The 17344-nt window shown below is 44.1% G+C and overlaps 1 protein-coding gene across 3 annotated transcripts in view; it reads right to left on the bottom strand.

Annotated features, from left to right (window-relative positions):
* Positions 1 to 17344, bottom strand: part of ADAMTS9 (ADAM metallopeptidase with thrombospondin type 1 motif 9) — a 157173-nt gene that overhangs the window by 58531 nt on the left and 81298 nt on the right. For all 3 annotated transcript variants that reach the window (XM_084902692.1, XM_084902694.1, XM_084902693.1), the window contains exons 23-28: positions 14735 to 14857; positions 14153 to 14257; positions 13857 to 14024; positions 11396 to 11665; positions 6611 to 6772; positions 4196 to 4372 (exon numbers count right to left, since the gene is read on the bottom strand). In XM_084902692.1, the coding sequence (XP_084758818.1) occupies positions 4196 to 4372; positions 6611 to 6772; positions 11396 to 11665; positions 13857 to 14024; positions 14153 to 14257; positions 14735 to 14857 (1005 nt within the window). The remainder of the gene's footprint in view (positions 1 to 4195; positions 4373 to 6610; positions 6773 to 11395; positions 11666 to 13856; positions 14025 to 14152; positions 14258 to 14734; positions 14858 to 17344) is intronic.

Genomic DNA, 17344 nt, shown 5'->3' with positions numbered 1-17344 from the left:
AGGTCATTAAAAACACCTCCCTCACAGGGTAACCTGGGTTAAATGTGATGTGTACTTGCTTAACTTGGCTTGGTACATAGTTAATACTCAATAAATGTCAGCTATGATCATTTGCTTTCAAGAAGTATTAGTTTCACCTTTATAATGTTATAAAGTTATTATATTCACCTAGTCAGCACCTTATAAAAATGTCAAACTCATATAGGGACTCCCTTACTTGGATCCTTGCACCCTCAATTACCATAATAAATTACAATGAAAACTGGAGGCTCAGTAGGGAATGTGGCACCAGAAGGTGTCTGGGCTCATCGTTATGATTTATAATTTTTTTTGAAAAGTGCAGGATCTCTTAAAACTTCCAAGCATATTGTTACAGTGTTTCCTTTCTTTTCCTTTAATAAGATGTGATTTCTGAAATGTATTGCAGGCCAACAAAGAAATGTGGAAGTATTTTACAGTTACCTGAACACAAGAATAAGGTCTGATGAATTTCAGGGAGCTTTTTCCTATTCCTATCTCCTCTTACATGCACAGAACCATTTGTTCTAATCACACGCTTGTCTTCTGGCTATGCCTTATCATTATCGATAAATCCACTAAATGGACCATTCATATTTCATCCTTCAGACTCAGTGAATCTAACAGCGGTATTAGTAAAAGGAAAAGAAAACAAATGTTAAGCCCCAGATATTTTTGTTTATATCACTAAGCATCATTTCCAATTCAAAAATATTTTTTTAATGTATGCCTTTAGAATATACATTTTAAACTGTCCAATTACATAAAGCTTGTCATTTGGCTACTCAGATTTGGAGAGGAAAGGGACAGGCAGCAGGGAATATTTTAGTACAAAATTAAAATGTATTCTCTTAAAACCAAAAGAAACACACAAATGCCTTTCTAGTTCACACAGCCTATATGAATTTACAGTTTACTGATAAACACCGATTTAAACATTTGTATATAAAATTAAATAACATGGAAAAATAAATTATACTTTATTATATAAAATTGAAATCTGTATTGCTCAAAATATTCAGATAATACCAGGCTTGGCTGCTTAAAGCTGTATTCAGAAAATACGGTAGAGATGTTTGCAATCTTTATTATTTTGCTAAAGAAAGATTCAGTGAGGTGATAAAATAGCCAGATGTCAAACATTTCCTCCTTCTACCTACAGGAGCTGCAAATTTTACTATGAAAATGAGGTAGACAAAATTCATAAGTCGGCCACGCAGAAACAAAAGCACAGTTCCTCCATAAATTCTCATTGTTCGGGTTGACAAGCATTATCCAAATCACCTAACGCAAGGCTCAGAGACTGCTTGGAGGTTTGTCATGGAAAACACAAATGAGCAATTTCTCCAAGGCAAGAACAGTTGGCAAGACGGTCAGCTAGCAGCTACACGGAGCATGGCGAAAGAGGGATGCAATGGTGACATCACTCACCTAGCCACCGTTTTCACCAGAATTATCTTGATGAATCAGCTCACTCTAGAAGGCTGCGGGTTTTTAACCTATTTTGGGCTGCATTTGACAGCACAGAGCTCTGTTTCCAATGCACCCCTCTAGTCAGGGGGCATGTACACTCACTATAGTCCTGCTGGGGCGGCTGCAGGAGCCACCCAAAGGCCCATCAGTGGAAGAACCTGATTTCAATAACAAAACAGTACCAACTACGAGTGCAAGGACACATGAAAAGGCGGACAGAGAAGCCTGAATTTTTGAAGCTGTTTCTTATAATCATGACTTAATCCACAGTGACCTGAGGCTGAACTAAGGTCTAGAACAGGCTTGAACCCCGTGTTTACTGGAGCTTCCTTTTAGACACTGGGAGCCATGCTCACAGGGATTTGGAGTTTCTTGCCTAAATATTGCTCCTTTGTTGCAACTGTTGAACGGGCTATCTCCATTTTGACCTTGGAGAGGCCTACTTGCTCAGTGGCCATTGCTTCTGGCACTACCTCCAGCATGGAATGTGTGGGGACAGAGGAGAAAGCAAGTGGACAAAGGACTGTTACCCTTGGTCTCTCATAAACCTAGTGTGCTTTCCTTCGAAAGCAGCATGTTAGCAGCTCAAATGTACCTTTGTTGTTGTTAATTTCACTGTCAGTTATAGTGATGGAGCAGCATAGGAGTGGCTTTATGGCTAATAACACAATCACTGAGGTATGCTTACATTTAGAATTACTATGAAATTGTACCAAAGCATCCATAAAAATCAATAAAAGTAAAACAAAAATCCTACCATAAGAATCTAAAAGACTTACATATATTTAAAGTAATATATTACAAATGCATATATTTAAATAAAATGCTTTTGATTTAAATTTTTAAAAATCAGTTAAAAGCCATGCAGGAGTGGCCTTGCTACTAGATTGTAGAGGTATTTAAATATATATTTGAATAACAATCGTTTTATAAAGGAAGCACTAAAATCAGAGGCAGCAAAATGTGTGTAACAGAGGATTAAAATCTCTATCTTTTTCTCTCTATGTGTTTCAGAAAACTTTTGTAGGCCCCAAAAGAACAACTAGAGTAAAAATAATGGAAAGTATTCAGTTAAATAGCTGATCATAATCTTAAAAATTAAGCACTTGAGCTCTTAAAATATCTGTGGGGGAGGGTGGTGATCCTGTGTAAAAAATTTTGAGTTGAATTTAGAATGGATTCTAAGAAGAGAACGCTATAGGAAATCAATATATGTTATATAACATATCACAGGGTAAACCTACTTTTGCCTGACCCTGTATCTATACTATACAATATATATTACGTTATCATATTGTATTATATTGGGTATACACACAGACATACACCCTCTGAGGTTTAGATGTTTTTTGGTCAAATTAAAGAAATAATTGGTTAGAGAGCTAGCAGATTTTTTGAAACGTAACCTGGCTGTGGTGTTGTGGGCTGAGTGAACAGGGTGAAAATATGCGGGGCCCCAGAGGGAGAATTTCATGAGGAATAAGATATGGTGGTGATTTAGAGAAGTTAGGAATGCCAGGGAATGGGCCTGGCATTCTAAGCACATCTATTCTTTTTCAAACTGCTCACTCTGGGGTGCCAGTATCATGGGCAAAACGCTCCAAGTGGAATGTATGTCTGATTCTGGCACCTCTAAGCTCTTCAGCTAAACCCTGGCAGCCCAGGGAAATAGCGCCCGTTGAGATGGTTGAACGCCTCCAGAACACTGATGACAAGGTGCGTTGGGTATGTCACTGTGCATATATACTTGCTTAACTTGTACATATTAACTGGGACATAGCAACCTTGACTGTTAGAAGCTGGTTCCAGGAATAGTCCTGACTACTCCTAGAGCCATATAAAAAATTCTGGATATGACCTAATATAATGTGATTTCAGCTTCAGGGCAATTAATGTGTTTACAGGTGTGTTTAGTACATCTACTTGAAACGGCCCTAATGGCTCCACAAGTTATGGCACAACTTCGCCGAAGGATTGTCTTGACAAAGCCGATCCTCCTGTGTGCCAAGAGCTACCCCGGACTCCTGCACCGTGCGGAGCGGTAACCCACCTCACAGTGCCAGCCAAGCACAGGGCAAAGGAGGCCCAGGTCCAGGGCAAAAAATGGTCTCGGATGGGCTTCATGTCTTCGTGGGAGAAAGAGGACATTTCAGACACTGTGAAAAGCACCAGGTCACGGAGTCCACGGTTGCTCTTTTGCATTTTTCAAATGACTTTAGTCTATTTTATGGGCACAGCCTTTGAGGTGATTGTGGTGAGAGTCATACCTGAGTCACTGCAGAAAGCATTGCTTTGGCCTCAATAAGCAGGTATTTTTCCCCCCAAAAATCCAAACAGCCAGAACTAAGGAAAGGAAGGTCCACCTGCTATAGAGCTGTCTGTTTAAATTACTTTGGAGCTCAACAACTACCATAAGGCACTTAGTTTCTTTTAAAAAATCCAGACATACCTCACCCAGTTCTTCTAGGGAAGGAAGCTACTCCCTGGCAGGAGGCGCATGCATTCTGCAGAGTAGCTTTGGCAGTCTCACAAAAAGCCACTCTGCTGTGTATCAACAGGAAGAAAACTACAGGCTGCGGATCGCCAGGGAATGCCCTTGTGAGCATGACAACTGTCTGTCGCAGAGGAGGGCCACGGAACACCCCAGAAGTGGGTGGGTCAGCTAGACAGCCTGGCTAATGAACATTAAGAGTTAGGGCCATACCGAACTCCAAGGGCTGGTGCTCCAGGCGGCGTCCTGGGGACAGGCGTGCGGGTTGCACTGCTCCCGGTCCGGAGGCTTGTCCAGAATCTCACAGCTCAGATCTGGAAAGCGCTCCCCGCTGGGCCGCTGGCAGACCACCAGCCTGGTTCGCAGGCCTCCGCCGCACAGCTGAGAACACTGCACAGAGGCAAAGGAAGGCTGCAGTTAGCTGTCCGAACGGCCGATGGCAAACTTTCTTTTCCCATGAGAAATATTTCTCAGCCAAACCCGACCATAACACAGGGCAAGCAGGCCTCTGGACAAAACTCTGACTTATCTGCAGCCGACCTACAACAGACAGGCGTGCTCTGGCTCAACGGGGGTACTGCTTACCCAGGGAGCTCTCAGAGACATGATCTCACCCAGAGGAGAGCATAATTACTCGCCCTATTTCAGGTGGGGGGCAACTAAGTTTAAGAGAGATTAATTCATCTGATAAGGTACATTTAATAGCAAGAGTTTAGAATAAGATTAAAGTATAAAATCAAACATCAAACATGCAAAACACCACCCAGTACCACCTACAGGAAATACTCTAATGACTTAGCCAGTTTGACTTCCTGGCAACCTGTAAGAAGCCACACCAGCCTCTGGCTGTGCTGGGCTGCCAATCTGTATGAGAAGCTATTTGACGTTATCTCCAAATCTTAGCACAACTCAGACCCTCCCCCGGGATGAGCCCCTAGCATGGCAGGTGGCTGGATCAGGTTCTGACTCCTGGCTGGATGCGAACTTCCCAGGCAGGGACGGATGTGTTTCTTGGACAGAACCGCTCTGCTCACTTCCAGGAGCACCGACGGGCGGCAGCCTCCCTGCTGCGCCAGGGCCAGAGCTCCCGCAGAGTCTGGAGGGTCTGGTCCTTGCTGACAGCAAGCATTCCCACCGGTGCTGCCCTCTCCTGGCTTCAGTCCAATGACAGAAGCTTAATCATGGGTCCCACAGGACAGGGCTCTTTGAGGAGTTTTGGGAAAACCATGATATATCACTCTCAAAGCCTGGCTCCCCTTCCTGCCTCTCAGCCAAGCCCTCCAGAATGACGCACTGTCATCGAAAGTCAACAGAAACCGCCATGTGACCGCCCAGGAGTACTGGGCCTCGTGCGGGAAACCGTGACATGTGGACACGATTCCCGTTAGCCAGGGGCATAGTGGGCCCAACCACTTCATTTCCCTTCTCCCCCCTTGGCAGCAGGATCTCCAAGATGTTAATCCCCATGTTTTATTTTATAAACTAGAGGCCCGATGCACGAAATTCATGCAAGAGTAGGCCATCCTTTTCCTCCCCACCCCCAGCCCCCCCACTCCTGGAACTGGCTTCCCTCTGGCACCCGGGATCTGGGCTTCCCTCAGCCTCAGCTTCATCTAAAAGGTCGTCCGGAAGGACGTTTGGTCTAATGAGCATATTACGCTTTTGTTAATATAGATTGTACACTCAAGACAGAATCACTCAAGAAGCTTTAAATATGTGATTTCCCTGTAAATTCAAAAATAGAGACATATCTTCTTGATTAATTAAACACAAAACAGTAATATATAAGTCGTACATGTAATAGTGGTCGAAAGCCCACTTAATAATGATAGTGATGCTAATCATAATAATTACTACTAATAATAATTTGTATCATAGCAGTTGACTTTGATTGAAGGCTAATGTGCCAGGCATTTGACATGCACTCTCTCAAATAATAATCATGAATATTATGAAGTTGATGCCATTATCTTCCCCATTTATAGAAGAGGATACAGATGTCTGGCAACGTTCCAAGGCCGGGAATGGTACCCAGTTTCCTCTGGCCCAAATACTCTATTGTCTTTCATCAGCCACAGCAGGCAACTCATTAGAAAGGTCTAAAAGGTAACAGCCGAAGAATCTCATTATTTGAGAATACAGCTAATTATTCACTTCCATGTTTAGAATGACTCACCTTTGATAGGAAGAACAGAACCTATTAATTATGGCTTCATCCGGAGTTTGCAATAATGACAGATTACACCATGAGAATAAGAGTGTATAAAAAAAACAAAACCCAAGACTATATGAAGAAGATGGCAACATTCCCATTGACAAATTTTACATATATTTTCAATCACTTTAAAAGTTTCCTCCATTTTTAACCTGCAGAGGTTAACAGTTTAAATTAGCATTTATCGGCATTATTTCTCACTTTTCTAACCTGTGTAATCGAGCTGTCTATAATTGATTAAAAATGCAATTTTAAAGTAGCCTAGCATTAAGACAGGCCTCCTAGTTAGTTCCAAAATAAAGAAGCTTTCACTGGAGCTAGTTCTTCTTCATTCAAATAAACATGAACAACACAGTTTGGTCAGCAAAATCACTGTTTTTTCCAAAGCGTGTACAAAGGGCCTTGACTCTCACCTCTCCCCAGCTGCCGTAAGCCCACTGCGGACACGGGCCGGACTCGCAGGCTCTCTGCTCATCGGGCTTGATTCTCTCCACACAGTCACTTGCGGGGTATCCGTTCTCATCCTGACACACGACGACACGCCGCTGGAACCCGCCAGCACAGGTGCTAGAACACTGAACACATCAGACACCAGTCAGCAGGCCAGTCCTCACCTCGGTTTCCATGTCAGGATCATAAGAAACAGCTGGCGGGAAGGAAGGCCAGAGGCAAATGCGGCAGAAATCGTTCACCACGGACGGAAAGCAATTGTAAGACCTTCTGTGAGGCTGTTTAACACGCAAGTCTTAAAGTAAACACCCCAAAGGCAGAGACGTGCTTCTCCTTGGCACGCTCTGGGCCTTGAGTAGGTGTCCGTGACAAATGTCCAGGGGAGGTGTCCGACACGTGTCGGTGTTCCATGCGTGTCTGTGAGGGATAACGTGCTGTGGTTTCCTTATTTATGGCCCTTCCTTCTCTTCTCCAGGCCCCTGACAGGTACACAGGTGTGGCCTGACCCCACAGTCTACTGAGAAAGACTTTTCTTTTCAAAACCCCAAGTGCTTATTTACAACCAACCTGGGACTTACTTCCCTTACAACAGGGAGTCAGATGGCCTGCTTAACGAAGAGCCGGTTGTTAAAACTAAGCTTTCATATGAACTCATTCACTTGCGGGGAGTGCCACTTAGACATCCATCTCTCCCAGGTCATGTTCCCGTCTCTTCCTTCATAATAGGGTTGACTTAAGATTTTTTTTCCCCCTTATTTCTATTTCCCAATGAGCTTTCTTTCTTTCTATCTTTCTCTCTCTTTCTTTTTTTTTTTTTTAATATATTTTATTGATTTTTTTACAGAGAGAAAGAGAGAGGGATGGAGAGTTAGGGAGAGTTAGAAACATCAATGAGAATCATCAATCAGCTGATTCTAGCAGCCCCCCCCCCCCCCCCCGCTCCCAACTGGGGATGTGCCTGCAACCAAGGTACATGCCCTTGACTGGAATCGAACCCGGGACCTTTCAGTCCACAGACGGACGCTCAGGGGTCCTCAAACTTTTTAAAGTGGGGGCCAGATCACGGTCCCTCAGAGAGCTGGAGGGCCAGACTATATGAACTACTAATTCCTACTGTAACACCTCGGCTGCGCTCACTGCCCAAAAAACCTGGCGGGCCGGATCAGACTCCTCTGCGGGCCGCATGTGGCCCGTGGGCCGTAGTTTGAAGACCCCTGCGTCTATCCACTGAGCCAAACTGGTTTGGCTGAGTTTCCTTGAATGCCATATGGACAAACCTCTCTCTGGATGGAGTTCAGTCTGGCACTCCCTCTCATGGCTGTTCCTAGAACTATGTTTGCATTGCAGCTGGTTTCCCATGCAGGCTTCTCATAGCTCTCTTATTTATCTGCATCTTCAGTGTGTTTGCCTTCCCATTACTGCGTTATCTTTGGAAACCCAATGTTTTTTGCTAGTATTCTTCACTCTGACCCTGAACAGTTTGCCTGGTCTTCAAAGCAAAGCAATTCCCACGCGTTATCATCTCAAATGCATTGGCAACAGTGTTTTGAGTTCTGGGTTCTGGTGACTGACTTGTGCTTTCTGTCAAACCTCAGGCCACACCTGCGTTATTTCAAAATACTTGCCCATCCTGCTTCTTGCAGGTGGCTTTTTCCTTATAACGAGGTGAATGTAGTTTGCTTATTACCTTGGGCTTCAGTTCATTGTTAAAATGAGTGGCTTAAAAAACATATTAGGTTTAATTTTTAAAACATGTATAAAGCAAGAAAATAGATTTATGAATTCTGTCTGAGAAAATATTTAGGTAATTTTCAATTTAGGTAATTGTTGAATGTTTTAAAATATTCTACCTCTATACTTAGATGGTCTAGTACACTTACTCTGAACCTGAAAATATCTGTTTTCTACTTTTGAAACAGAGAACTATTATTTTAATTAGTTTTGTTTGGGGACCATAATTTAAAATGTTTGGGAGGATCGTCCATATATAAATAGATTTGGAATATATCTTCTGGCCCTTGAATTTTCCTCTTCATAATAAAATCTTATATTATTCCTTTATTAAGTCTCCTGGGAGTGTTATGGCCCAACAAAATGGCAAACTCCTTGAGAGAGGGCTCAGTGGCATCACGCATGTTCCTGTGACTCCCACAGCACTGGTTTCAGGTCTTATTTTGGATTCCATTCAAGTTTCTGGAATTGGCACCTCTATAAGCCACAGGCCACTCTCTTCGATATAGCCCAGTGGAGCAAGGATGGATCCCTGAGCCCAGGTGAGCTCACCTACAGCTGCCCGTTGGCCAGTCAGATGCTTCCTCCTGAGGATCTGCTGGAAAGCTGGAGAGAGTGCTCCGGGGGGCCAGCAATTGAACTGCCCAGCTCTGGAATCGCACTGCACATTTCCAAACCCAGGGCGGGCCTGGTCTGTATCCTCCCGCACACGCGTGGAGTGTTGTGCACTGCAGCAGTGCCTAGGCTGCAGAATTTCTTGCGGCCCCCTTTTGTTAACAAGTTTCCTATTCTCTACATGACATATTTTTCTAGGTAAACGTTGAAAAAGCCCTGCTCCTATGATCCCCACTGCACGAAACAAGGAAAAATGATCTTTAGAAAAGCAAGAGGTAAGGAACATCTTACCTGCCTCATGCACTTCCCTGCATCTGGCAGCACAATTCTCTTGTGAGGAACCTTGTTGGGCCTGTCTATTAAGATACTCTGCCCATCCCCAGTCAAGGTATAAGTGCAACAAGCTGGACCAGTCAGACTCACCTGGGAATTTGAATGCTGAGTAGAGTAACTCAAGGGGAGGTAAAAAGGACTCATTAAGGCAGAAACTCCTTAAATAAATTATTCTTTAGATACTGGTCCATCTAGATCAGGATGTGGCAAACCCTAGCCCAAGGGCCAAATCAGGCCTACCATCTGTTTTTATAAATAAAGTTTTATTGAAACACAGCCATGCCTGTTCGTGTATTGTCTATGCCTGCTTTTGGCTGGTTCGTTGAGTCAGAGACTGTGTGGTCCACAGAGATAAAAATGTTTACCATGTGGCCCTTTGCAGAAGGAAACTGCCAAACCTGAGCTAGATCCCGAAGATGCTCAGTCTCTGCTTATGCCAGGGCTAAGGGAATGCTTTTACTTGAGTCAGTTTTCGTTTCTTTTGCTTGCAACTAGAGACCCCTAATTGAGAACACACAGGAAACCTCACACAGGGTTCACGTTTATGCAGAATCTAGTGTAAAATGAGGCCCTTACTCTGGAATCCAATACAAACTTGACATTCGAATTCTCTTGCGTTCATGATTCTTTTCTGCCTTTTCTGCCACGGAGGCAGAAAGACCCTTGCATACTCCAGAGAGTAGGCCAGGCAGCACAGGCCGGCCTCAGAAATCACGGTCCTTAACTTAGAAAAAAAACCCCAAACAAAAACAGCACACGGGGGAGAGCGGTGCTGCCCACGGCTGCGGAAAGGTTACCTAATCCTCCCTAATTGGGAAGGCTGCCCGGGCAGAAGCACTCAGTCTTAAAGGAACGCGCTTTCCCAAATGCAGTCCCAAATGAGAACAGCTTTCAAATGGCTTTTAAAAACTTTCTAGTGCTATCCTCAGAACACACACACATGCATTCCACGCTCTTCAGTCAGAAAAACTGTGGGACACCCTGTGTTAACCCCTGAGTCACCCTTTGATGTCCCTTCTGAGCCAGGTGAAGGGAGACAAGCGGGAAGCGAGCCGGGAGCAGGAGATGGCAAAGGTCCAGCCACTTGGCCGGAAGACAACCCTCCCTCGCCAATGTGCGGCGGCTCATCAGAAACCCCGGGGCGTCAGCGTGGCTCCCCGAACAACCACGTGAGAAACAGCCAGCCTCCTCCTAATCCTCTTTAGTCCGCACGTAATTATACACAATTAGCAGAACCAGAAGGAAACGCGGTAAATCATTAAAAAGAAGGCCCTGAGTGATGGGTAAGCCCTCACCCTGCAGGCTGTGCTTCCTCGCTCCCTGCGGTTCCATTAGACATGGCCAGTAATCACAAGGTAATCTTTTTTGGAAAATTATTTAGTAAAAATTAAAAAAAAAAACACATTCAAAAGCATATCTTTCCTTCGAATATTGAGTATTTTTCAAGGTCTCCTCATTCTGAAGGACAATGATGATGGTAAAGATCATTGCTGACTTCTATTATGGTCTCGCTCCGTGGCTTGCAGAGTACCAAGCACTTTGTTTGCATTTAATTCTACAGCCCGGCAAAGGCAGAATGATGGTTCACTTTGTTTTACAGATGAGGAAACTGAGGCTCGAAGAGTATGCTACTTCCCCTTCAGATCAGGTTTCACCCAGCCTCCTGTGTCACCCTGCCCTCACCCGCGACAAGGATCTACTGCCACACACTCTGACACCTCCTGGGAAAAAGCGAGAAGGAAAATGAGGCTCATGAAGCACTCCCTTTCAGAAAAGCGCTTCTGCCCCTTTAACGCCCCCAGGTCCCCGCATTGTGGCCTTCATAGAGCCTCCTGGAGGCCACTGCACCCAGGGACACCCCCTTCTACCACCAGCCAAGGGAGCTTGTGACTCCTTCTCAGGGACTGCAATGAACCCGCTGCGGTTTACCCCCAAACAAGTGAAAATGCATGTCAGCCCTTGTGAGAAAAAATGCTCTAAAGATGTTCCTAGTCCATTCCCCACTGCGCCCCAACACCGCCTCCAGTGAGAGAAGGCGGCGAATTAGGAAAAGACCCCATAATACTCACTGCTCCCCAGGGGCCGGTCCTCCACTGGTTCCCACCGAGCACGTGGGTCTGGCTGGGGCTGAGGCTCCTGGGGTGATAGCCGGCGTTCTGGAAAGGGTGCTGAGCGAGGCCTCTGTCCGGGGCCTGGCGTGAGCACTGCGGCAGGGAGCAGTCCTGCGAGGTTTCTGGGATATAGTCCGTGTCACACTGGCTCTGGTCAATCACGTGGTCACTGTAGTCCACACAGAGCACTTGCCGGGTCGTCCTACCGTGCCCACACGTCACGGAACACTGCGGGGGACGTTCAGGAAGAGAAAGGGCAGTCATGAACCCACGAATGTGCATGTTTGTAAATTGCCCTCTACTCACCCAGTCGACCAGGTCAAAACCTTGGTGTTATCCTTGACTCCTCCCTTTTCTTCCCATCCCATAGCCACTCATTGAGACATGATTTAGCTCAGTGGTCAACACATAACCCCAGCCCGGCCACTTCTCACCTCCTCCTCCATCACCTCTCTCGTCCAAGCCATCATCTTCCCTTGCCGGGACTATTGTAGTAGCTTTCCATGTGGGCTCCTGCATATAACCTTGACCCCCATCCCCAAGTCTGCTATCTATATATCACAGTGATCCTTGCAAACAAAAGTCATGTCATGTCATTCCCTCCAGTGACTCTCCAATTCCTCCTCCTCGCCTATCCTCGTTTTGTATTACAGCTGACATGCCTCATCCGGGTCCCTTTTCCACAAGTGGCCGTGAACTGGGTGTTGGAGCAAAGTAGTGTAGAAATGTTATTAGAATCAGCCACTAGCTGGAAAGTAATTGACTCTCTATGGTCATGTCAGAGGACGACTTCTTTCCCTTTGGATATTATTCAAAGTCCAAAGTCCTGACTTGAATTCAAGAGCCACCAGCTATCACTTTGAAGCACCTCCTATCACTCTCCACTCCCTGCATCCCAGCCCAGTGGTCTTTTGGATGCTTCATTAACCAGCCAAGGACACTCCTATCTCAGGTAGGTGCACCTGCTATACCACATGAATACCCATGTGGCTTACTCCCTCATTCATTCAGTTCTGCTCAATCAACGCCGGTCCTTTTCCAACCACCTTGTCTGAGAGCACATACCAGCTTTGTCTATGCCAGTGGTCGGCAAACTCATTAGTCAACAGAGCTCACAGTACAAAGTTTAAAAAATTTGGCCCTCAAAAGAAATTTCAATTGCTGTGCTGTTGATATTTGATTATTTGATTATCAACAGTACAATGATTGAGATTTCTTTTGAGAGCCAAATTTTTTAAACTTAAACTACATAGGTAGGTACATTGTTATTAACTTAATTAGGGTACTCCTAAATTGGCTTTTGCTAAAAACTCAAGGAGCCTAAGAGCCGCATGTGGCTCACGAGCCGCAGTTTGCCGACCACTGGGACTCTATGCCATTCCTCTGCTACAGTAGCCCTGTATTTAACAGTATCACCACCTGATCTATATCGCACACCTATTTCTTATTTTTTGGGTGATTGGCATCTCCATTGGAATAATCTCCATGAAGGCAAGGCCTTTGTTTTTTGTTGTTCACTGCTCTTTGTACAGTGAGCCCTAATGAGTAAACAGTTGTACCTATCATATGTATGTACTAGTGTGTATGTTTGGAGACTCAAAGAATGAAAATGAGATTATCATTTATTGAGCACCTACTTTGTCGCTAAATATTGTACATATAAAATCTCAAATAATTCCCACAACAATCTTGAAGGTAGGTATTTTTTGGTCTTATTTGAAGAGCAGAAGAAACTAAGGCTCAAGGTCTTTAATCAGACAGTTCAAGGTCATGCAGCCAGTAAGGGAGCAGGTCTGGATGCTTACACAGTTCTGTTTGACTCTACCGCTCACTTTTTATATACGTTATGATATCTTTGACATATTAGCTTCCATTTTCCTCCTGATGTTTCCTCGCCTATCCTCGTTTTGTATTTCCTGAACTTGCCTCTCCTCAGTTAGTATTTCCTGGACTGACAAAGGCAGAAAGCGGAAGCTGCCTGAAGACAAAGGTTTTCCTACTTTTAAAAAATCCCATAGATGGTGCCTGGTGTGCATAGAGGAGGGTTCTCACTGCCTACTCTTGGCAGGGGAGCCCAGAGCCACTGGACTTCAAAGGACTGCAGGATGCAGGAGGCACCCAGACTTCACCACTTGGGGTACCATACACACCTAGGACATTCTGATGCGACTGGTTTCCATTCAGCCTCACAGGATAGGGGCTTATGTCCACTGTAAATTGACTTACTTTTTTTTTTAATGTGCATTCCTTGTACACCTGGCTAAGATTTATACCAGCTGCACATATATGAAGCACAATGATTGAAATCACAATCTAAGTCCGATTCTAAAATATTACCCATTGACCTCTGAGACCTCCTATTAGTCCTCCCCCTTACAGCTCCCCAATCCTCCCCCAGCCCCCAAATTCCCTCGCTTACAGGGCTCCAGTCCAAAGCCTTCCACCGGCCACAGGGGGTCCCCACACACTCCTCCTCTGCCAGTGGTCGAGGCAGGGCTGTGCAGGCGCTCTCCTCAGCCACGGAGCCGTCTTCTTCCCGGCAGCTGACATACCTCATCCGGGTCCCTTTTCCACAGGTGGCTGAGCACTGGGTATTGGAGCAAAATCATGCAGAAATGTTACTGAGGCGGTCACTACCTAGACAGGGACCCACTTTCTATGGTCACGTCAGAGAGCACCTGCCACCGCCCCAGCTTCGACCATTCGATTTCTTACTGGAGTCCAAGACCCAAAGCGCCACTGGGTTCTTGGCGCAGTGTGCGTGCTCCTCCTTGCTTCAGGGACAGGTGGCGGAGGGTGACAAGATGGCAATTCGCAATCCTAGATGTGAGAAGGGGGGGCACCAACTAGATGTCAAATTGGGCAGAGATATACAGTAGCCATTGTTATACAGTATTTCCAGCACACAGACATGCACACAGCTAAAAACCTCAAGAGCACAGTCGATAGTAAGATGCAGGAACAAGCCAGCACCAGGACCTGACACTATTAGCTGAACCTCACATTGAAATTATTAAAACCACAAAGAAAATAACACCAAACAATCAACACGTGCCATCCAATAAGAATCAGAATCAAACCTACATACATCTCAAATGACCAGAGAAGAACAAAACTGGTACATCAAAATACTAGTTTAAAAATGTAACAAATAAGCACATCCAGAACCATTTAATCAATGGTTTTCTCTACTTACACACTTACCTGTGAAAAGACTTGTCCATGAAAAGAACCACCGGGAAGCTTTGGCATCTCAGTGCCCAAAGCCCATAAAAGAGTTGAACGAAGGAGACTCACCTGGACCTCAGTTGGTCTAGCTGCTGCGTTGCAGACATTGACATCCACCACTGACACGCCATAGGTCCCAATGATGCACTGCACCACTCTTTGCTGGTATCCCCGCCCACAAGTGACACTGCACTGGGGGAAAGGAACAAAACACAAGTATATACAATTCAGCAACATTTCTCTTTCCCTTACTTTCCACATTACATTCTACAAGAGAAAAAACAGTCCCATCACTGTGGGCCAGAGGGTAGGCACCCAAAGAAAGTAGGTAAAAGTAGGCAATCATGCTTTGTAAAAACTTGAAATTATTTCTATCTCCATTGAAATTATATCTGTAGCAGTTCAGTTCCTTAACTGTGAACCCATGGAAGAAGAAGAGCACATTTCAATAATTTTTACACCTTTCACACTATAGTTACCAGTACCATGAAAAATAGTATGGTAGATCCTCAAAGAATTTAACATAGAATTGCCATATAACCCCAAAATTTCTCTTTTAGGTATATATCCAAAAGAATTGAAAGAAGAGTCTCAAAGAGAGATAATTATACACACATGTTTATAGCAGCATTAGTCATAATAGCCAAAAAGTGAAAGCAACCCAAGTGTCCTTCAACAGATGAATGCATAAACAAAGTGTGATATATATGTACAATGGATTATTATTCAGCCTTAAAACTTTTAGGAATAAAATGATGATATTATGCCAATAAAATAATCCAGTCCCAATAGGACAAATAATAACGATTCTACTTCCAGAAGTATCCAGAATAGTCAAATGCATAGAGAAAGTAGACTAGTGGTTGCCAGGGGCTGGGTGGAGGGAAAATGGGCAGTTAGTTAATGGATAGAGTTTTTTTTAGTTTAATTTTCACCCAAGGATATATATGTGTTTTTTTATTATTGATTTGAGAGAAAGAGGGAGGGAGGAAGGGAGGGAGGGGGAGAAGGAGGGAGAGAGGGAGGGAGAGAGATGTGAAAAAGAAATATCCATTGGTTACCACCTGTATGTATGCACCCCAAGTGGAGATTGAGCCCTACAACCTTTTGGAGTGTGGGCTGATGCTCTAACCAACTGAGCCATCTGGCCAGGGCAATGGGTAGAGTTTTCGTTTTGCAACATAAAAAGTTCTGGATATTGGTTGTACAGCGATGTAAATATACTCAAGACTATTGAACTATACACTTACAAATGGTTAGAATGGTAAATTTTACGTTATCTGTATTTTACCACAATTACAAAATTTTAAATAATGGGATAAGGACTTGAATAGACATGTTTCCAAAGAAGATATACAAATGGCCAAAAGTTCATGAAAAGATAGCCAACAAGTCCTTAGAAAAATGTAAGTCAAAACCTTAGGTGTCATTATTAAAAAGTGGGAAAATAAGAAGTGTTGGCAAGGATGTAGATGAGTTGGAACCTTTGTGTATTACTGGTAGAAATGTAAAAGGGTGCAGGTTCTGTGGAAACTGGTGGTTAAAATGTTAAACACAGAATGATCACATAACTCATCAGCACCACTCATAGGTATATACCCCAAAGAATTGAAATCAGGTACTAAAAAGGACACTCATTCATAGCAGCACTATTCACAAAATCCAAGAGGTATGAATAACCCAAATATCCAATGAGGGATGACTGGATAAACAAGTGTGTTATATCCACACAATGGAACATTACACAGCCATAAAAAGAAACAGAGAAAAGAGGTGTGCTACACCTAAACCTGGGTCACCCCTAAAAACATTATGCTATTTAAAAGAGCCAGACACAGCCCTAACCAGTTTGGCTCAGTGGATAGAGAGTCAGCCTGCTGACTCAAGGGTCCCAGGTTCGATTCTGGTCAAGGGCATGTACCTTGGTTTCAGGCACATCCCCAACAGGAGGCAGCTGATTGATGTTTCTCTCTCATCTATGTTTCTAACTCTCTCTCCCTCTCCGTTCCTCTCTGTAAAAAAATCAATAAAATATGCTTTTAAAAAATCCAGACACAAAAGGTCCAATATTGCATGATCCCATTTCTATGAAACACTTAGAATAAGTAACTACACAGAGGCAGAAAGCAGACTGTGGGCTCCAGGGCCTCCAGGGAAGAGTCCACAGGGAGTAACTGCTGAGGGAGGGTCCTGGGGCCGTGGAAATGTTCTGGAAGTAGACAGAGGTGGTGACTACACGCTATGAATGCACTCAATGACACTGACTTGTTCCCTTTGAAATGGTTAATTTTGTACATGAATTTTACTTCAACTAAAAAAGCCTAAGTCTAATCTTAATATAAAAATACTTATAAAAATATTATAGGAAAATCATATACATATTAATAATGTAATATCTGCAGTGTAGTTGGAAGTATGTTTGGTTTTCTTCTCTTTGATAAATAACACTTAGCAAAATTTTTCTTAGGAACAGGCATGGCTCTTAATATTTAAAAAAACAATATTCTGTTGCCCTGAATTGCACATTCAGGCAAAGAAAGAACCAGTCTCTAGCTAGGATTGGTCTGGTGTAGACAGGGGTAAAAAACAGGCCCAGCAGTTCTAACCGGTGCTCTATTCCAACCTTACCTGCAACCCTAAGCTGTGCACCTCTCCTTGCTGACTCCCTAAGATGATGCA

The sequence above is a fragment of the Pipistrellus hanaki genome (assembly GCF_964339955.1).
Source record: "Pipistrellus hanaki genome assembly, chromosome: 13".
NCBI classification, from domain to species: Eukaryota; Metazoa; Chordata; class Mammalia; order Chiroptera; family Vespertilionidae; genus Pipistrellus; species Pipistrellus hanaki.
This window is presented reverse-complemented; position numbering and strand designations above follow the sequence as displayed.